Here is a 22,500-nt window from a genome sequence, read left to right on the forward strand (position 1 = left end):
CCGCTTTAGTCTCTCTGTGTTTATTTGGTGCCATATATATATGAAGTATATTCTGTCAAAGCTTTGTTCCTGCTTTAGATCGCTCTATGTTTAGCCACTGACAGTGTCATGCAATCAACAAATCACAGTAATTAACCTCACCAGACGACGAGTCAGTGACAGGCCTGAGTCTGGACCTCACACAGCGCCAGTGCGATTACAGATCGCATCCGAGGAGTGGCTTTCATCCGCGGGAAGATTGTGGCCCTCGTGCTGCGAGATTGAGTCGTCAATCACACACTTCAGTCCGTAAACGCAGGACTTTGAGCTGAGCTGGAGGGAGCGGTCCTTCATCAGCCTCTCAGATTGGGTTTTTAAGATGACAGGTGGGGTTCTGCAAGGTTGCAAGACCACGGTTTAATATCAGCGCTGGTGTCAAGCGGTTATTGACTGCGTCGCGGGAGAAACACTCAAACGCACGCTTTATGATGTTCACCTCAGATGAGCTTGTTGTGAGCGTTGTTCATGTTTGGTGGAAAGGGTTTTTAGTCTTCGTTGGAAGATGAGTCGGAAGATGCAGCATGATGATATTTCAATTATTTGAATAAAAGGTGAAAGAAATTATATAGTATAATATAATAATAATAATAATAATAATAATATAATATAGCATAACACAACATCACAACACAGCACCATAACATCACAGCACATCATCGTAACAACACATCGTAACGTAACAGCACAACATCGTAACATAACACAACGTAACAACACAACATCATAACGTAACAACACAACATCATAACAACACAACGTAACAACACAACATCACAACGTAACATCATAACGTAACAACATCATAACGTAACACATCATAACATAACACAACGTAACAACACAACATCATAACAACACAACGTAACAACACAACATCATAACGTAACAACACAACATCATAACGTAACAACACAACATCATAACAACACAACGTAACAACACAACATCACAACGTAACATCATAACGTAACAACATCATAACGTAACACATCATAACATAACACAACGTAACAACACAACATCATAACGTAACACAACATCGTAATGTAACAACACAACATCATAACATAACACAACGTAACAACACAACATTATAATGCAACACAACATCGTAACGTAACAACACCACATATTAACGTAACACATCGTAACATAACACAGCGTAACAACACAACATCATAACGTAACAACACAACATCATAACGTAACAACACAACATCATAACGTAACAACACAACATCGTAACATAACACATCGTAACATAACACAACGTAACAACACAACATCGTAACATAACACAACATCATAACATAACACAACGTAACAACACAACATCATAACATAACACAACGTAACAACACAACATCATAACGTAACAACACAACATCGTAACGTAACAACACAACATCATAACATAACACAACGTAACAACACAACATCGTAACGTAACAACACAACATCGTAACGTACGTAACAACACAACATCGTAACGTAACAGCACAACATCGTAACATAACACAACGTAACAACACAACATCATAACGTAACAACACAACATCATAATGTAACAACATCATAACGTCATACATTCAGTCACATTAACTTTTGTCCGGTCATATACAAGGACATATATATATATATATATATATATATATATATATATATATATATATATATATATATATTAATAAGAATATGTATCAACACTACATTCATCTGATTATCATCATATTTCTAAGATTCTATGAATATAAGAAAATGCAAACATATAGAACATATTACATTTCTTCCACACAACACAACATCGTAACACAACACAACATCGTAACATAACACAACATCATAACACAACATCATAACACATCATAACGTAACACAACATCATAACACAACATCATAACGTAACACAACATCATATAACATCACAGCACAACATTATAACATTACAAGACAACATCACATAGCATCATAACATAATATATAATAATTCAAATGTTTGGGCCTGTAAAACAATTTTTTGTTTTTTGTTTTTGAGAGGCTGCATTTGTTTGATTAAAATGGCAATATTGTGGAATAATATTTTTTTAAATGTAATTTATTCCTGTGATCAGTGTCACACGATCCTCCAGAAATCATTCTAATATGCTGCATTGCTGCTCAAGAAACAGTTCTGATTATCAATGTTGTAAACAGTGTTTTTTTTTAGGATACTTTGATTTTAAAGTTTAAAAGAGCAGCATTTAATTGAAATAAAATATTTTGTAACATTATAAATGTCAGTTTTGATCATTAATGTGTCCTTGCTGAATAAAAGTTAATTTAATTAATAAAAAAAAAGAAATCCCAAAACCTTTGAATTATATTATATTGCATTATGCAAAAAAAACAAAAACATAATCTAATATATCATTATAATATATAAGGAAAGTACAATTATTTAATATGACTGGCAAAACATTGACATTTTAAAGCAAGGAAAAAATCTGAACTTTATTTAAAACAGAAGATTTGGTCATTATTTTTGTGGTTCTGCTAAAATTACACACTTCACCTTGTTTCTTTACAGTATTAATTGAACGCTTGTATTTGTTGTGCAGATTGCTCCGACACGCTTGATTAGTCCTAATTGTCATTATGCAGAACGAGTTCATCTCCGTCATTCACCTCCCCATACACCTGAACTAATTATGCAGCTGTGATTCTGTCTGTCTGCATATGAATATTTCTGTGCGCTGAATCTCAGCATGATGATGAAAGCTCTCCAGATGCCGCTCAGTTAAATTCGACAAGACCTTTATCGTTTGTACGACAACGATGCCTCTAGCCTGGAATTATGAAGACACAATCTCAGAGACTTGGATATGAGAACCCATTCCAGTTGCCAACGATTAGGCTGTCACTAAGCCAAGCCGCTTTCACACCAAAGGGCACAATATAAACCAAGAAAACGACGACAACAAAACATCCTATCAGTCTTTGTCTGTTTTAACAGCGTGTGAGTGCCTCACTCAAGGCCAGAGAAGCAATCGCTCTCGAGACGCTGGAGAAACGGCTTATTGGCACAACCAGGGCGTTCGGTCATTTGTCTCGTAGTTTAGAGACCCAGAGCTGCACCTCAACTTGAAGTTTCAATTGGAAATATTAATTTGCCCTTTCACACGGCTCTCATGGCCGAGGACTTTAGCTGGAAGTGTTTACGATCAGCGTTTGAAATTAACATACGCTACAGCCAATTTAGCGTTTTACTTGCTATGTTTACTCACTTTACTGGGGAAGTTTGTGTAAACCGAATCTGTGCAGATTTAACGCAAATATATATATATATATACTGTGTGTGTGTGTGTATATATATAAGCTGTGATGTACAGGTGAAACTCGAAAAATTCGAATATCGTGCAAAAGTTCATTTATTTCAGTAATTCAACTTAAAAGGTGAAACTAATATATTTTATAGACCCATTACATGCAAAGTGAGATATTTCAAGCCTTTATTTGTTATAATTTTGATGATTATGGTTTACAGCTTATGAAAACCCCAAATTCAAAATCTCAGAAAATGTACAATATTTCATGAAATCAAAAAAAAAAAAGGATTTTAAATACAGAAATGTCGGCCCTCTGATAAGTATAATCATGCATATGCACTCAGTACTTGTTTTGAACCCTAACCTTTTAAGTTGAATTACTGAAATAAATGAACTTTTGCACGATATTCTAATTTTTCGAGTTTCACCTGTAATTAGTCTTTTTTGGGGGCTATAGAAGTTCTGAATGGCCGGGAACTTAAAAATTTAGCAGCCAAATTGGCCGGTGAGTGAAAAAGTTAATTTCAAACCCTGTTTACGATGTACTCAGTGTGTGTGTGTGTGTGTGTGTGTGTGTGTGTGTGTGTGTAGATCATCCAGGACCGAGTGCTTCAGCAGAGCTCCAGGAGTAATCTGATGTGGAACAGTCATCCCGGCGGTCTCTTCACACACACTCAGTACTCATCCTACCTGGGAGACTTCCCTTTCTTCTACAGCAAACTGGGTAATTGACAATCATCTTCATTATAGCGCATAGTTTGACATGCATATGCATATGAAATTGCTCTCCTTTTCAATGCTTTTTTAAAATAATTAGTTGAGTAATGAGTTGATCTTGTGGCTTTATATATGGTCAGACACTTGCTTGTCAAGTCATCTTCATTTATACAGCGCTTTTAACAATATAGATCATTTCAAAGCAGCTTTACAGTGACAATAGGAGATTACAGTAACAGAGATTGTTTAGGCTTTACAGCAGCTCTAAAATAAAGTTATTGTCCAGATAAAGTTAGTTTTGATTGATTCACTTCCGTTGCAAAGATCTTTAGTTATTAACTTATGGTCCGCTTACACGACACCGTTTTAATAGAAAACAGAAAACTTTTAATGCGTTCTGGCCGCTCATTTCGCATGACAACAGTGTTTGGTGGATCGAGAACGCAAACTTGTTGAAGAATCTTATCATCTTCGTGTAAACTTCAAAAACGTGAATCTGTGAAAACGCTGACGGCGTGCACATGCATATTACGTGTTTAGTCTATAGATATGCACGTTTGAATATATATACAGACCCTTTCCAAAAAATTTGAATATCATGGAAAAGTTTATTTATTTCCATAATTCCATTCAAAACGTTAAATAGATTATAGATTCAGGGCCCACAACTTAAATGATTTCAAGTATTTAGTTGTTTATTTGTACATAATTTGGGCTTCCAGCTCATAAAACCCACGAAAAACAGGATTTAAAAAATTAGAATATTACATGAAATCACACAGTAATTACACAGTGATACCATGGTCATTGAATCAGGTTTTGGTTCTTCTGGCAGTGTGGGCAGGTGCAAATCCTGCTGGGAAATGAAGTCAGCATGAAGTGCTCTGAAGATGTCCTGGTAGACGGCTGCACTGACTCTGGATGTAATAAAGCACAGTGGACCAAAGTCCTCTTTTCTGATGAGAGCAAATTTTGCATCTCATTTGGAAACCAAGGTCCCAGAGTCTGGAGGAAGAATGGAGAGGCACACAATCCAAGATGCTTGAAGTCCAGTGTGAAGTTTCCACAGTCTGTGTTGGTCATCGGCTGGTGTTGGTCCACTGTGGTGTCCACTCAACGCAGCCGTCTACCAGGACATGTCCAGAGCACTTCATGCTTCCTTCAGCAGACAAGCTTTATGGAGATGCTGACTTCATTTTCCAGCAGGATTTGCACCTGCCCACACTGCCAACATAACCAAAACCTGATTCAATGACCATGGTATCACTGTGTAATTACTGTGTGATTTCATGTAATATTCAAATTTTTTGGAAAGGGTCCGTATGTGCGCAGGCGTGTAATCTTTCTTTACAAATTGACATCGCATAATACAGGATTTGTGTTGTTTCCACGGATCCATGCGAACTGGAATCATTTCATCAAAACGTTTCGAACGAGTGAGTGATTTTGGACACGGCATAAGTTTCTGTTCTCCCAAACTTTTAGAAACTAGTCCTGCATGACGTTTTGAGGTTATGTTCAAATGTTTCTGGAATTAATGAGCTTTCTAAGACATGACAGACAGGCATTATGGGACTTTTCAGATCCTCTTTCATCTTTCACAGACGTGGGTCTCCTTGTCAAAGCCTAATTTGAGACTAGCCTCATTCAAAACCCCAAGTTGTGTCCCTGGTTCTGTCCTGTCGTCGTCTGATTTATTTTTAAAACCCTCTCCTGTCATCTGTTAATTGCAGAGGTGGCTTGATATCTACAAATTTACCATGTAGCTAAGTGACAACCATTGTACGACTTGATAGATTATCGACCAGCCCTGTGTAATTGGATCACGAAATCCATATTCACAATCTAAAGTGTTGCGTGGCACGGTTGCTAATGCAGCCCACGCTCGCCTCCATCTTCATCTGCGCTGCTGTCAGGCCAATCAATGTGAAGCCGATGATCGAGCACCTCTTGTTAGTGGGAAAATGCGAGTGTGAAGAAGAAGAAAAAAAAACGTGGGAACCCTCAAGAATTATCATGTTGTATCTGTGCAAGAATTATCATATTACATCATCGCCGCTGCACCAATTAAGCATGCTGAGTTATTTAGAGGCGAGGAAAGGATGGTGCCCAACTGTCTGTTATTATTATTATTATCTCATGGGCAATAGTCTTGATCTATAGAGAGATTAAAAACAGTGTGCATGAAATTAATGCTATTATCGTTGATTGTAATTAAACATGTCGTTTGTTTAATAACTGTAAAACTTGGATTAATTATCTCACATTAAATCACACTTCAGTCATACTCCGTGAAGAGGCCATATTACGCCCTTTTATAAAGTACTACTAGAACAGGTTTTGCTGCTTGAATGTTGATTATTTTCCTCATATTCTCCATTGTTGCGGCTCCTCTCTTCCCAGTCTGTCAGTAACGCTCTGTTTAGTTCCTGTCTCTATGAAGCCCCTCCTTCTGAAAAGCACACTGTTCTCTGATTGGTCGGCTGGAGTAGTGTGTTGTGATTGGTCGAGCACTTTGTAAAAAGTTATATTGGTTAAAAAATAAAATAAAATAATAAAAGTTGTTATGGTATTTTTGTGCATTTTTCATAAGAATAAATTTATTCTTATGAAAATTGCACAAAAATACCATTTCCAATTTTTATATGAAATATATATTTTCCAAAACATTTTTTGACTCTAAAACTGTGAGGACATTTAAACGAGTGGTGTTCCATGTTTGATATCTCAAAATATCAGCTTTTAGTAAGAATGTGTTTGGTCGCAGTACCACACGCTTCCACTAGATGGAATTCGTCTCGCATTCATTTCCAATGCGCTCATTTTTGATTATGAACAATACAAGTAAAAAAATTTCAGGACCATTTAATCTTTTTGAATAATGTCTATCTTTTTTTGTGTGTGTGTGCTCTCATAGCGTGTGCTAAAATATTTACCAAGTTTCGTAGCATTCCAATGAAGTAAAAAATGTAAAAATATGAAAAAAATATGAAAAAAGTTCAATGAATAGGTGGTGCATAGATCTGTTATATCATTTTTGGATGGTTATGATTCCCATCTAATCCTCTCAATCTAATTCTCTTGTTTTCAGGGATCAAGCCGAGTCCTAAGTTCACCGCTGTTATCCATGCTGTCACGCCACTGGTTTCTCAATCTCAACCCATTCTCAAGCTCCTGGTCTCAGTGGCCAGATCTCAGTACTGCGCTCAGGTAAGAACAACTCTTTACATGCCGGATTAATTCAGGAAATTAATGGGAAAAAAAGATTGCATATTTATTAGTATTTGCAGAGAAAAGATCCAAATGAAGATGATTTAAAGACAAAATCTAGCGTTAGTGCTTCGTCATCAATATGTTTTTATTAATTTGAATTGAATTAATAATTCAATATTTATAGATTTTTTTAATTAATGACATTTAATGAGTGGTTCTCAACCAGGAGGCCTCAGCAAACTTTCACTGGGTCCCAGGATGACTTACAAATATTTAAATGAATAAATTACTACTAAAATATTAAATATATGTACTACTGTACATATATTTAATTATTCTACTGTAAAGAAAAAGTTGCTCCATTTCAAACTTTTTTTATTTACAGAAACTAGGAGTGACAGTATAAATTAATTTAGAATACCTATATCAATATTTTAATATTTAAGTATATTTATAATATGACAAATATTTAAAATAATATACTTCCACAAAAAGAAGCAGTTTCAACAAAGGAATGTTTTTCAGAGTTTACATTTTATAAAAAATGAATTTACGTGTTTTGTTTTTGTTTTTTCATTTATGATTACAGGTTGTTTTTTTACAAAAAAAAAAAATAGAAGCAATTTCTCAGCAATTTCTACCCAATTAATAATTGAATTGATTGATATTCATATAGACACTTCAAGCTTTCTAAAGACACGTCTCTCATGTCTGTGTGGCAAGTATTCGCTGAGTTTGTTCATTTTTGTGACGCGTTTCAGAAGTTAACGGATACAGAGACTGCAGAATACACACACACCCTGTTTGTTTTCTTTATTTTATGAAAGCACAAAGTTTAGTCATTATTATGAGTTTACACTAATAAAAGTAGACCCTTTACAGTTTCGAATGATGATTACTGTATGACAAAAAAATGACGATTTAGCTGCTATGTGGAAAAAATTCACCAAAACGCATCGGCACGTTCGTCCACTCCAGAGGCTTAAAGTATATTTAGTCTTATTTGAAATGATTATAAGGTCCCGTTGGACCGTGTCGTGGGCTCTGACTCCTTTTTGCTATCCGAACCTTAGGAAAATTATATAATTTGTTTACGTAATTTGATGTGATGAGGTCGCCGAGCGATGTTGTTTTCCTCTTGAAGACGAGTGGATATCTCTCAACGGTAGAAGCGGTTTGAAGCGTCACACTTTGCATCTGGACGCTCGACTCAGTTTACACCCCTCTTAAACCTCACAGAGGAGAGTTTCCATGGGATCCAGAGCCTTCTGAAGTGTTTACCAGCCTGGGAACTGATACGTATTGATTCCTCTCTAACATGAGAGAGCGAGAGATGAATTCAACATGTCCTGACTGATTGTGTGAAGCATGTTGCACACACACACACACACACACGCAAGCTGGCGGTTCTCTCAGACCGTCTCCGGGCTTGAAAAGACTCGGGCCGAACGAACGCTTGGCTTTTGTTTCTCTGGCGGAGCTGAATCTACTCCAGCTGAAGTGCAGGGATGGGAATAGCAATGCTAGGCTCCTTTAGCTACAATGCATCACCCGCAGTCTTTGCGCAGATGAAGGAGGGATATAAATAAACGAGAGGAGAACGACGGGCGTCTTTTGAGCTGGTTCTGACAGACTCTGAGACTGAGATTCGGACCCACCGCTGAGAGTCTCCGCATGTTCCTCCTCCTCCACAACTGAGAGAGATGCTGTGTGTGTTTAAACACACACAAATAAAAATACCCTTTTAAGTTAGGCATGTGAAAAACTACTTTCAGGGTCCCTGCAGGGCCTTAAAAGGCTTCAAATCCTTTGCATGTCAAGGTCATAAAAAGAAAAAACACGATATAGTCGAAACGAGACGTGTTTCACAACAATTCTCAATCAATGAATATTGCCTAATCGTCCCTCGCAGTATTAGATATATTCTTGGTGTTAGGATGACAAAAAGGTTTAAAGTCCCCCTGTGGTGAAAATCAAGGTTGTTTATGTGTCTATGTGGTGTTTTTAATACGCTTTAAGACAAAGCATGTGTAAGTTCATAAGTCGACACCATTGCTGAGTATTTCCTCCTTAAAACTGCAGTGAACCAAAGACAGTCTCAAAAACACACTTTGAAATCGCTGGTGTTTCTGACGTCACAAACTACCTTGTAACCAATCAGATCAACGTGTGATCGTCAACCAGTGGATCTCTGAGCTGAGTGAGTGAGTGGAGGCGGGGCTCATTTGCATATTCATAGAACCACGCATACTAAATGAGGCAAGGGTGTCGAGTTACATTCAAGATATTTCTTTAAGGAAAACTTTTTTTTGGTGATCAAAGATGAGTTTATTTTGTTTATTGAGAATTATTGACTACAGGGGGACTTTAAGCTTTTTAGTCTGGTCTGCCTCGGTGTTCGTCAATGTCAGAATGATTGAGATGACCAATGAAATCAAAGAAGGCGGGGCTTACTGCTCACAGAAGACGAGTGTGAATTCCAACACGACGCTTTTGTGTAATTGAAATGTTAGAAAATAAAGCACACTAGATGTGGAAATGCAGCCACGATTATTTCTGATAATTTAACAGATCGGTTACCACACCTTAAAATATTGTTCAGATGTTGTATCTCAAGACGTTTGTCAAACATTTGTGTCCTTAAAACGCTCTTGTGTGTGGGACTAATTTCTTATCTGCCTCACGCCTCCGTTGCTAATTACAAAACATAGTTTTAGAGCTTGTAACAGAGGCTTCAGCCACTGATAGCAGATAATGATAGAGATAATGCAGTTATTAAAGAGAGAGAGAGAGAGAGAGAATTACCCGAGTCTCAATCATCGACAGCAGCGTCTCTACGAATTGTGAAATGTAAGTTTATCTGCTTCAAGAACAGTGCTGTTATTTCCTCGCTACTGAGAAACTTCAAGTAACTTTTAAGTTGCTAAACTATTTTACTGATAAAATATCAGTAAATAACACGTTTCTTTGCGAGTGTGTGTCTGTACTGTAAGTGTGTGTGTGTGTGTGTGTGTGTTTTTGAGCTTTCCGTACATAATAAAACGTAATTTTGTGGCAAAAAACATGGAAATAATTTGGGTTTTTTTTATCCTATTGTTTACTATATTTATTTGCGTGATCAGTGTCGCTGTGGGTTTTGGTTCTTTTGCTGTTGTCGTCTGTAAAGACTGAAATCATTTGGCGAAGTGATATAGAGCTGTAATGCGGTCAAAACCTGCCTGGAACTACTTCATCTGTGCGTTTCCCGGAAAATAATTGTGCAGCTCATAACGTTCGTCAACCAATCAGAATCCAGCATTCAACAGCACTATAGTCTAACATTAAAAGAGTGCATGGAAAGATGTAACATTTAATATTTCACTGTTTTACGATATAAATTTGCCATGCTATCATCTTATCTTCTACATGATTAAATGTTTTGCATTTTCTCCACATGCAAATAAGAGTAAATGTGTGCATATTTTAAAAATATTATTTGCATATAGTTTAAATTGATAGCTTCACAACTAGATTTAGACCTTTTTTCATCCTTCCGTTTCTTTGTTCGCTTAAATCCCATTTAATCCTTTAATTATGTAATAAAAAAAAGAGACTTTAAAAACTTTGGGTAAGACATGGTTACAGCCTTGAATTATGACAGTGTTTATGTTTTAAACTAGAAAGCGCACTTAACCGGTGACTGATAGCTGAATCCCCCGAGGCTTCGCTCAGAATCTGTCTACATGCTTCAGCAAAATCCAGAGCCGGTCCATGAACACGGCCTGCGTTATCAAAAAATCCAACCTTCAGGCTTTGTTTTGTTTCTAAGAGTTTAAGTAGTTTAATTATGTCTCTGATCTTATTATAGATTATGGAATGCTTAAAGTTTGAAGAGGCCTGATCCTCCTGCGTGTAATATCATTAGACAGTCCAGCTTTCCTGTCTTCTGTTCTGTGCTCCGAGAGCGGCGTGAATCTGCCATTGGGACTTAATGAAATGAAAGATGTGGTTAAGTAAAAAGGCTGGATGGATGTTTATATCACCAGCGCATTAAAACGAGTGCATTAATAAAAATATAGTGCTTTTCCAGTTTAAGCAGCTCTAGCGTGTGGAGAAATGCTGCTCATAAAGCAGCGATCGAGCCCGAGTCATTCCCAACGCATATCATATTAGACAATTTATAATATTATGTAGATGTTATACTACTTTCAGTACATTTTAATAAAAACAAATTTTCAATTACATTTTTCACAGAAAAACTAAAGATTTATATATATAATATAATATAATCATTTTATATATAAAGTAATAAAATAAAAATGTAATTTTCATTTAAATATAATATAATAAATGTTATATTAAACTCAATACATTTTGAGAATTTATTTAAAATAAAACAAAAGTTGCAATCATTAACCAATTAAATTAGATTTAAATATAATACATTTTATATTAATTTTAAAAAGTTTTAATCATTTCAGTTTAAATTTTTGTTTTTATTATTATTATTATTGGGGAAAGTTGCACTTGTTAACAACAAAAAGATTATACCTAAAAATAAAAAAAAGAAATACAAAAAAAAAAAACTATTATATTAAAGTAATAAAATAAAATGTTATTTTAGTAATTTTAATTTAAATGTAATACATTTTGTATTCGTTTCAATAAAGTCATTTCAATTTAAATATTTTTTCTTTATTATTGGGGAAGGTTTATAAGCCTAATGTTTGTCATCATGACCAGAGAACCTCAAAGATATAAAATCCTCATTTAAATGCATTTATTTTTCTTGTGGATTTTCAGAACAAGCTGATTTTTTTTTTTCTCAGTTTTGTTGTACGTGTAAACGCTTGATTTTAAATTCAATTTAATGTAATTGAAATATTTACATCAATACATTTTAATAATTTATTTCAATTGATATGTTAACTTTTATTTATTTTTATAGGGGAAACTTCATAAACCTGATCAGCAAGCCTCGATCTTTCCCTTTCAACACCTTTGATTGCTTTTCTGTCGGCTTATTCAGTTTGCGCACTCGTGTTCATGTTTTGATGTCAAACCTGATCACTTCAGCATTTTAAATTCTCATTTATATTCATTTATTTTTCTTGTGGGCTTGTAGACGGAGCTGATTTTTGATAGTCTATCAGCGTTTGCTTGTGCATGTAAACTCACTAACTCTCGACTCTGAAAACCCTGAGTGTTGGGTTGAGTCCAAACACTCCAGCGCTCTTAATGAGTTATTTGACCCGACTCTGAGAACCAACACACACACACACACACACTCTGAGAGGAAGAAGGGTCGCTCCGCATGAAACATTTATGAGTGTTAACGTAAAACCAGAGCCAGTCGCTTCAGCTGGAGGTGTAATCACTCAAACACACTTGAAAGTGACAAAACAAAGTGAATGTAAAAACCTCACGGCTGTAAACTGAAACCGACACCGAATCCCTGTAACGCTGTCAGGTTGGTTTGGGACTAATGCGAAAACCAGATACACGATCATAAAAGAAATGCGTTTGAACTTCACACGTATCACTGTCACATGCTCTATTTAAGTGTGGCTTTGTATGATTATGTATGACATGTAATATTATGTCTTGTGTTATTAGAAACACATAAGCTGAGCACTGGATCAGATCCTTCCTTCCCATGAGGCAGTAGGCGCATTTCCATTACAGATTTGCACAAAACTATTTTTTTATTTTCTTCTAAATGTCGACAAAAAACTATTGCGAAATGACGGCGTTTCCATTAACCGATGTTATGCGACTAAAACTTAATTCGCGATAAGTCAGTCCAAAAATCATGGCGACGGACATTGGTAGGTTTAAGTATATCCCAGCCACCGCACTGGCCATTATTAGTAATCGAAGGAGACGTATGCGTGTTATCCAAGCATTAATGGTAAGGAACGACCCTTATTATACTTGTGAGCGGCACATATGAGGTGTTTCTGGGTGTTTCTCCCTCATTTCTGCTTCGAGGTCTTGATTGTGGCATTTCTTTGAGGTTTAGAATCCAGTATTCCTGTAATTATTTTGTCTTATATGAGTTTAATAAAGAACTCTGTCTCGTATTCTGTCCAAACACACCGCGTCATCTACGCCAGCTGACCTGTAAATGCACAAAAACTGTTTCCATTGCAGTTTTGCGAAACATTTCTTTTTCAAATTGCCTGAAAACCTTTTTGCGATAAATGGGAGTTTTTGCGAAAATTAGGTTAGGTTACTTTATTGGTACCCGTAGGTAAACTAGTTTTACAGTCTAAGAGGCAGGGCATCATTGTTGACCACAACATAACATGCAACACACAAAACATTAAAACATATAAAAACAAGTAGTAAAAGAAAAAAGGAGGAACAGAGAACAGTACATGACCAGAGTGCCAAAATAATTTTACCGTTTGTTTAACAGAGTGATTGCCGCTGGTACAAAACTGTTTTTAAATCTTGTGGTTCTGTAACCAGGAACTTCTAGCCTCCGTCCAGAGGGGAGATACTGGAATTCCCTATTCAGAGGATGTAGGCTATCTTTTTTGATAGCCATAGCTAGCCGCTGTAGTTGTTTAGCACACAGGGATGTGGGGTGCAGCTGGGGCTCCCCAGTCAGCTTACTTGACCATTTTACAATTTGGTTTAGGCGATTCTTGTGCTTGACTGAGACACAACCAAACCACTATAGGGAGAAAGATATGATGGTTTCAATAAAAGCATGATAGAATAATGTCATCATAGTCTTGTCTATATTGAAATGGTACAATTTTCTCAAACAGTATAGACGCTGTTGTCCTTTTTTACAGACAGCCTCACAATTCTCCTGGAAATTTCATTTAGAGTCAATAATTGTCCCTAGGTATCTATAGGATTGTACTTGATCCACTAGTTGACCATTTATAGTTATAGCCTCATATCCTGGAGTTTTTCCAAAATCAATGTACATATCCTTCGTTTTGGATATGTTCAATTGAAGGTGCGACTCCTCGCACCATATGGACAAAGTCTTCAATTATTGGACCGTGGCCTCTATCATTTTTATGGAGCAGACTCACTATAACGGAGTCGTCCGCATATTTAATAATGGTCCTATTTACATATTTGCTCTGACACATACATGGAATTACGTATTTTCAATTCGCAATTTCTCTATTTGTGCAATTTGAAGGGTAACGGAAACGCGGCTAGTGATAGAAATGCATAACTTTTGTTTGCTGATCTCTCTTTCTTTCTGTTTTTCTTCTCAGATTATCGTGTTGTGGAATTGTGACAAGCCTTTGCCCGCCAAGCATCGATGGCCGGCCACTTCAGTGCCCATTATTGTGATCGAGGGAGAGAACAAGGTGAGATAAGGTTTCTGTAGGGGTTTCTCTCATAGGTTTTCCATTTTATCATACTTCAATATGCGCATTTCCTTTTTGCACGTTAAAGCTGAAAAATGCATCTCATTATTAGATGCGCCACATTAAAATTCTAAAAATATAATCAAAAATGCATGAAACTTTGCGAGTGCAGGGGTCAATACAATTTTTAATACAATACAATAAAAGTAATTAATACTTTAATTCATCAAGAACACAGTAAATTGATCTAAAGTGACAGCAAAGACACTTATAATGCTCTATTTCTACTCGAACTTTCTGTTCATCAAAGAATCCTGAAAAATAAAACCCATCACTTTTTCCACAAAAATATTAGGCAGCACAACTGTTTACAACATTGATAATAATCATAAATGTTTCCTGAGCATCAAATCATCATATTATACTGATTTCTGAAGGATCATGTGACACTGAAGACTGGAGTAATGATGCTGAACATTCAACTTTGGAATGAAACCTTATATTACAGTAAAAACAACGCTGCATCCCTAGCGTGTGTGTGTGTGTGTGTGTGTGTGTGTGTGGGGTCTAGGCTAAAGCTGAGGAACAGAGAGGGACTGTGAGTGTTGTTTCCCAGTGTTTGGAGTGGAGAGAAGGATTAGTTTTCCTCTGGCTGAGGGAAGAGAGCAGTGAAGTCGTGCCAGTCAGCCTGTGGTGTGTACGGCTTGTGGCTCGCTTGTTTGCTGTGTGTGTGTGTGTGTGTGTGTGTGTGTGTGTGTGTGTGTGTGTGTTCCCACCCAGACTGGCTGACGAGGAGACAGCTCTTTTAAGCCGTGATTGACAGCCTGGTCCCACACCGCACTGAAGAGTAGCTTTGGGCATTTTCCTTTTTAAACACTCGCGTTCTTCCCGAATCTGGAGGTCCTGCAGGGAAAACTGAGCCTCTCCGTCTCTCTCCCTGCGCTCCGACTGCCTTTCATTACACAACAACATCTACATGTTGAGAAGTGCTTTAGTTTCTGGATGAAGTGTAATAGTCAAAGGGAAATAATATACGACGGGACTTGATTAATAGCCAGTTGGGATTTGATTGGATTGTGAAGTTATCACAAAGAAATTTTTAGTTATGTTTAGAAATTTAAGAAATTTATTAGTAGTTTAGTTATGTCAACACAAAATTTGGTGCAATGAGGATATTTTATATGTCTGGTATGTATGTGTGTATGTGTGTATGTATGTGTGTGTGTATGTGTATATGTGTGTGTAAATCTACATTTGGATTTTTTAATGTTTTTAAGCAAGTCTTAGTTTTAATTATAATAGTGATGCACAGAATTTTTTTTTATTTACTGAAACCGAAATTAACATTTTCATTTAGCTGGAAACCAAAACCCAAACTGTTAGTAATCAGATGTGTGTAATTACACCCTGCTGCTCTCAGATGATAGATTACTCTATCTGTAATGAAGTCCTCGCAATATTTCAGCCAAACAAACTTTACATACTTTAGCATCATTTTTGCTAACATCTTTACCTTTTATACACAAAATAGAATTATTATTTTATTTTTGTTGCTGTTTCAGCTGAATATTTGCATTCTACAGTTTTGCACCAAACTGAATTGATTAGAGTCGGCAAATGATCGTTTCCAAACAGGTTTCCTTTAAAGTCGGCATGAAACAGAAGTTGCGATAGATCTGTAGTCTATCCGAGTGAAGCGCTTCTGGAACGAGAACAAATGTGGGCGTGGCTTGATGTTGTCCGTAGGGAATTGATTGGATGGTTGGGGTTTGCTATTGGCTGATCTCATGTGATTGACAGGTTGCCCCGCCCTCATCATCAGAGAAGAGAAGAGATGAGGGGAAGTTATTCTGATTCAAGATTACCAGGAACATGAATTAAAAAATTATGTGCATGGATAATTAATTTATAATAAATACTGCAATATTCCAAAAAAAAAAAAAAAAAATTCCATTTGGATTTCCTGGTGACTGTAAAGACTGTTCAGTTTGACACTCTCTCTCTCTCTCTCTCTCTCTCTCTCTCTCTCTCTCTCCCCCCCCCCCCCCCTCTCTCTGGCATCTGTGTGTTTGAGATGTGAGATTTCCTGTGTTAGATTTAATCGAGTCTTCCTCATCTTTCACCTTCATATAGTGGCGCTGGCTTTCTAGAAGTGCAGATAGCATGTGGAGTTTCCTGCAGCACTGCCGTGTGTGTGTGTGTGTGTTTGTTATTTCCAGTTTGCTTGTGCTTTAACCCAGTCCTCTTTCGGTGCGTTTATGACTCCGACACTGTTTTGACATTCTGTGCCGGTGAGGCTTGATTCGTCTGTGTGTGTTTTGACAAAAGTTGAAATAAAGTGTTTGCATGTGCGTTTGCGTGTGTGTGTGTGTGTGTGTGGGCTGTTGTTGTGTGCGTCTGTGACAGGACTGTAATGCATGTGGTCTGCTTATTGTAAGTCTCATATTGTAAATTTCCTCCTCTTATGAGTGACCAACCACACACACACAATAACCAAATATTTGGATTGTGTGTAAAAAGAGCATTAGCAATTAAAGAAAACACACTTCAGCAAACCATGATCAGCTCAAAGTGTCTGAATAATTTTTGCTCCCAAATATGTATAAATGTCACTGGTAGTCTCTGTATGAAGAATATTTGGGTATAATATGTCACAGTTTACTTTATTTTGCTCTCCTCACTCACAGAAATGAACTATAGTGTCCTGATCACACACTAGTGAAACAATATCAAAAATGATATCTGGTGTGTGAATAATGTTTGGGTCGTCGTTCTGGTTCTCGGTGTGAACAGGCTTTAAGACTGTATCATAGATCTGATCTGTGTGTGTGTGTGTGTGTGTGTGTGTGTGTGTGTGTGTTTTCTGCAGGTCATGAGCAGCCGGTTCCAGCCGTACGACAGCATCATCAGCGACGCAGTGTTCAGTCTGGACGAGGACACAGTGTTGTCCACCACTGAGGTACACACACACACACACACACACACACACACACACACACACACCTCTGTCACTGCTCTTTATTTCTGCTGATGGAAAGTTTCTAATATTTCTTTTATTTTCTCTTTCTATTCATGGGTGTGAATATCGTCTTTATTTTCGTCTTTATTTCTATTTATGGGTGTGAATATCGTCTTTATTTTCGTCTTTATTTCTATTTATGGGTGTGAATATCGTCTTTATTTCTATTTATGGTGTGAATGTCGTCTTTATTTCTATTTATGGTGTGAATGTCGTCTTTATTTCTATTTATGGGTGTGAATATCGTCTTTATTTCTATTTATGGTGTGAATGTCGTCTTTATTTTCGTCTTTATTTCTATTTATGGGTGTGAATGTCGTCTTTATTTCTATTTATGGGTGTGAATGTCGTCTTTATTTCTATTTATGGGTGTGAATGTCGTCTTTATTTCTATTTATGGTGTGAATGTCGTCTTTATTTCTATTTATGGTGTGAATGTCGTCTTTATTTCTATTTATGGTGTGAATGTCGTCTTTATTTCTATTTATGGGTGTGAATATCGTCTTTATTTCTATTTATGGTGTGAATGTCGTCTTTATTTTCGTCTTTATTTCTATTTATGGGTGTGAATGTCGTCTTTATTTCTATTTATGGGTGTGAATGTCGTCTTTATTTCTATTTATGGTGTGAATGTCGTCTTTATTTCTATTTATGGTGTGAATGTCGTCTTTATTTCTATTTATGGTGTGAATGTCGTCTTTATTTCTATTTATGGTGTGAATGTCGTCTTTATTTTCGTCTTTATTTCTATTTATGGGTGTGAATGTCGTCTTTATTTCTATTCATGGGTGTGAATGTCGTCTTTATTTCTATTCATGGGTGTGAATATCGTCTTTATTTTCGTCTTTATTTCTATTTATGGGTGTGAATATCGTCTTTATTTTCGTCTTTATTTCTATTTATGGGTGTGAATGTCGTCTTTATTTCTATTTATGGGTGTGAATGTCGTCTTTATTTCTATTTATGGTGTGAATGTCGTCTTTATTTCTATTTATGGTGTGAATGTCGTCTTTATGTCGTCTTTATTTCTATTTATGGTGTGAATGTCGTCTTTATTTCTATTTATGGGTGTGAATATCGTCTTTATTTCTATTTATGGTGTGAATGTCGTCTTTATTTTCGTCTTTATTTCTATTTATGGGTGTGAATGTCGTCTTTATTTCTATTTATGGGTGTGAATGTCGTCTTTATTTTCGTCTTTATTTCTATTTATGGGTGTGAATGTCGTCTTTATTTCTATTTATGGTGTGAATGTCGTCTTTATTTCTATTTATGGTGTGAATGTCGTCTTTATTTCTATTTATGGTGTGAATGTCGTCTTTATTTCTATTTATGGTGTGAATGTCGTCTTTATTTTCGTCTTTATTTCTATTTATGGGTGTGAATGTCGTCTTTATTTCTATTCATGGGTGTGAATGTCGTCTTTATTTCTATTCATGGGTGTGAATATCGTCTTTATTTTCGTCTTTATTTCTATTTATGGGTGTGAATATCGTCTTTATTTTCGTCTTTATTTCTATTTATGGGTGTGAATATCGTCTTTATTTTCGTCTTTATTTCTATTTATGGGTGTGAATATCGTCTTTATTTTCGTCTTTATTTCTATTTATGGGTGTGAATGTCGTCTTTATTTCTATTTATGGGTGTGAATGTCGTCTTTATTTCTATTTATGGGTGTGAATGTCGTCTTTATTTCTATTCATGGGTGTGAATGTCGTCTTTATTTCTATTTATGGGTGTGAATGTCGTCTTTATTTCTATTTATGGTGTGAATATCGTCTTTATTTCTATTCATGGTGTGAATGTCGTCTTTATTGTTGCCAGTTTTTGGTGTCTTGGGCACGAGGTCCGCGATGGTTTATGTCAGGACTGTCAAAGTTATTGTGTGCGATTTAGTGATACATTTAATGCATCTCTATTAGTTAATAATATTGTTAATAAAACATTTTTATTTTATTTTGGAAACATCAGAGCTGATTAACATCTATAAACATTTATTTAAGGTGATTGAAACTCAGCAGCTTAAGCCCCTTTTTTATTGGGAAAAATTTATTTATTTTTTTTTTTTTTTTTTTGGCTGTTGTTTTTATTATTTTATTTTTTATAAATTAAACCCAGATGGTTGGTTTAAAAAAAGTTAAGTCAATTAAAAAAAAAATGATGGTCGAACTTAATTATAATCAATATATACTGTGTGAGAGAGTGTGTGTTTGGGAGAGGGAGAGATTGTGTGTGTGTGTGTGTGTGTTTGAGAAAGAGAGAGTGTGTATAATGCATCAATATCTATACTGTATATATTGATAAAAATTAAGTTTGATCCTACAAGAATACATGTATTTGTATATTTATGTATACATTTACTATTATTAATCTCACGCATCAGTTGATATAGCCAATCATAACAGAGGTCATTTACATATAAAGTTTGATCCGTACAGTAGCCAGATCAGCTTGTTTAATGAAGCGATCAGAGAGATGGGAAATGCTCCGGCTGTTTCTCTGGATTAAATCAGCATCTCTTACAGTGAACACTAGTGTAGATGTCGGATCAGAACCCTCTTATCGCTGTTCTGGGATTAAACACACAACCTTTCAGATCTGGAGACCACTGCACTTCTCCACCCATAACCATCTCAGCTCGACCTCTTCATCCCTCGTTCCTCCTCTTCTCCGCTTCGTTCTGTCCGTTCCTTATCAGAGTCAGCTGAAGTCCAGCGCCTAAACCTGTCTTCCTTTAATCATGCGTTATCTCGACCACACTGCAGGAAAACTCCAGTTACTCTCTCTCTTTCTTTCTTTCTTTCTTTCTTTCTTTCTTTCTCCATCCCCGTTTATATAGCAGGAGCCGCACATGTCCTGCCGGTGGAGTTACGCTGTATAATCTCAGTGTGTGTGTATGTGTGTGTGTGTGTGTGTGTTTCAGTTCTGCTGACTTCAGATCCGCCGCTCACACTATTGATGTGTTTCAGTAATTGTGTGTTTAAATGCTTTGATCTCAGAAAAGGAGGGCATCTTCTCAGCCTCAGCTTTGAAAGTGTGGATCTCTGTGTCTGGCTTTTGTCATGAGAAAGCTTTCATTCTTTATTCGTTCCTTCCCTTTGCATCCTGGAACAAATCCTTCCCTCGCAGGTCCCGAATCCCTAAAATTATACTTTTTGTGTGTGTGTGTCCAGAAAGCTTATTTTATTTTATTCTGATAATACTTTTTTCTATTTTTTAATGCAGATGTTTGGAGATTTTATTTACCTTTAAATTACTTGATTTAATCAATAAATAATCAATAAATAGTAATTTTGTAATTTAAGTACATTACTCACATTTCAAATTAAATTCAAAATAACTTACAATTTCATGCCTAAACCTTTTAATTCAGCTCAAAACATCTTTCATTGGGTGTCTTTGCCGACCTCTTGTTGGGAAAAAAAAATAATTTATTATGATATTTGATGACTCTTGCCACTGGTTATAGCTCTATATGGAGCAAATGAGCTGTTCCACTGGGTCCTGAAGTCAGTTCTCTTCAGTATGCATTCAGATACACATGTAGACATTATACAAATCATTTTTTGGTAAAGTTTTATCATTTTTAGTTTGAATTCTGAGCATTTTTAGGGTTTTCTGTGTGTACTGAAGCATTCCTCACATTCTATTCATTCCTATGGGGTCAAATGGACCCGTGAGGGAAGGATTTTTTACTTTTTAAAATTTCAACCACAAAACACCTTGAATCCATCTAAAAAAAAAAAAAAATTGTGTGTATTCGTGGTTCAAGTTCGACAAAAGTCCTAGGGGTCTTGGACCCCTCTGGTGAACACTCAATTATAAAAAAAAAATTGAAATAAAAAAATAACCAGACGCGACGTGATATGATTCCAGCGACTAATAATGTGTCTGTCCACACTAGATATGACGCGACTGCGAGATGCGTCAAAATCAATCAAAACCCACAGCCAATCAGAACAGCGTGTGGGCGGAGTCAGCCAATCAGAACAGTGTGTGGGCGGAGTCAGCCAATCAGAACAGTGTGTGGGCGGAGTCAGCCAATTAGAACAGCGTGTGGGCGGAGTCTCGCGGCACCAGAGAGTAATCTCGACGGCACTCGCAAGAAAATGGATAAGCAGCAACATAATCAAATTCACAAATATTACACCATTTAAACATTATAAAAAATACACAGGCTGAGTTACTAAAACAGTCTTTGTCAAAGAATACACTTGTTTGTTCAGTTTGAACGTTCTTGTTTCCATTTGTTTAATTTCAGGATCTGAGGTGAATTATCCACTGTTGCTTTTACAGCTACAAAGCTGGAGCACTAAATGATATTCAGAGTCACATGACACGCTTTTAACATTAAATAAAGCACATAAACAGCACCTGAGATTATCATCGCCACACTTTGTGTTTGTTGTTCCGGCGTGACGTCGCAGAAAAATAGAAACCGTTTCTAAAGTAGAATCGTGGCGTGTCGCCGTCGCGGCTGGTTAGGACAAACACTCGGATTAACGTGGAAAAGAGTCTTTTATCACGTATCGTGTGTAGTTAGGACACGGTGTGAGGGTTAACTCTGTATATCTTTATAGCGCTGGTTTGGCGAGCGGCTTCTAACTCGAGCTCGACGTTGTCTTGCAGGTGGACTTCGCCTTCACGGTGTGGCAGAGTTTCCCAGAGAGGATTGTGGGATATCCGGCCCGAAGTCATTTCTGGGACAATAATAAGGAGCGCTGGGGTTACACCTCCAAATGGACCAATGATTATTCCATGGTTCTCACCGGAGCTGCCATTTACCACAGGTACTGTGTGTAGAAACTGAAGAAATGAGGCCAGCGCCTCCAGCTTCAGGACTATAATGTGCAAATGAGTTGATTGACACAGTTTCTGCTGCCGA

At 36.6% G+C, this 22,500-nt stretch overlaps 1 protein-coding gene across 1 annotated transcript in view; it reads left to right on the forward strand.

Annotated features, from left to right (window-relative positions):
• The window catches only part of ext1b (exostosin glycosyltransferase 1b), a 109,887-nt gene that overhangs the window by 80,518 nt on the left and 6,869 nt on the right, over positions 1–22,500 (forward strand). The window contains exons 5-9 of the mRNA XM_084423363.1: positions 3,936–4,068; positions 7,153–7,271; positions 14,501–14,596; positions 17,466–17,555; positions 22,245–22,405. Of these exons, the coding sequence (XP_084279489.1) occupies positions 3,936–4,068; positions 7,153–7,271; positions 14,501–14,596; positions 17,466–17,555; positions 22,245–22,405 (599 nt within the window). The remainder of the gene's footprint in view (positions 1–3,935; positions 4,069–7,152; positions 7,272–14,500; positions 14,597–17,465; positions 17,556–22,244; positions 22,406–22,500) is intronic.

The sequence above is a fragment of the Rutilus rutilus genome (genome assembly GCF_951802725.1).
Source record: "Rutilus rutilus genome assembly, chromosome: 11".
NCBI lineage: Eukaryota > Metazoa > Chordata > Actinopteri > Cypriniformes > Leuciscidae > Rutilus > Rutilus rutilus.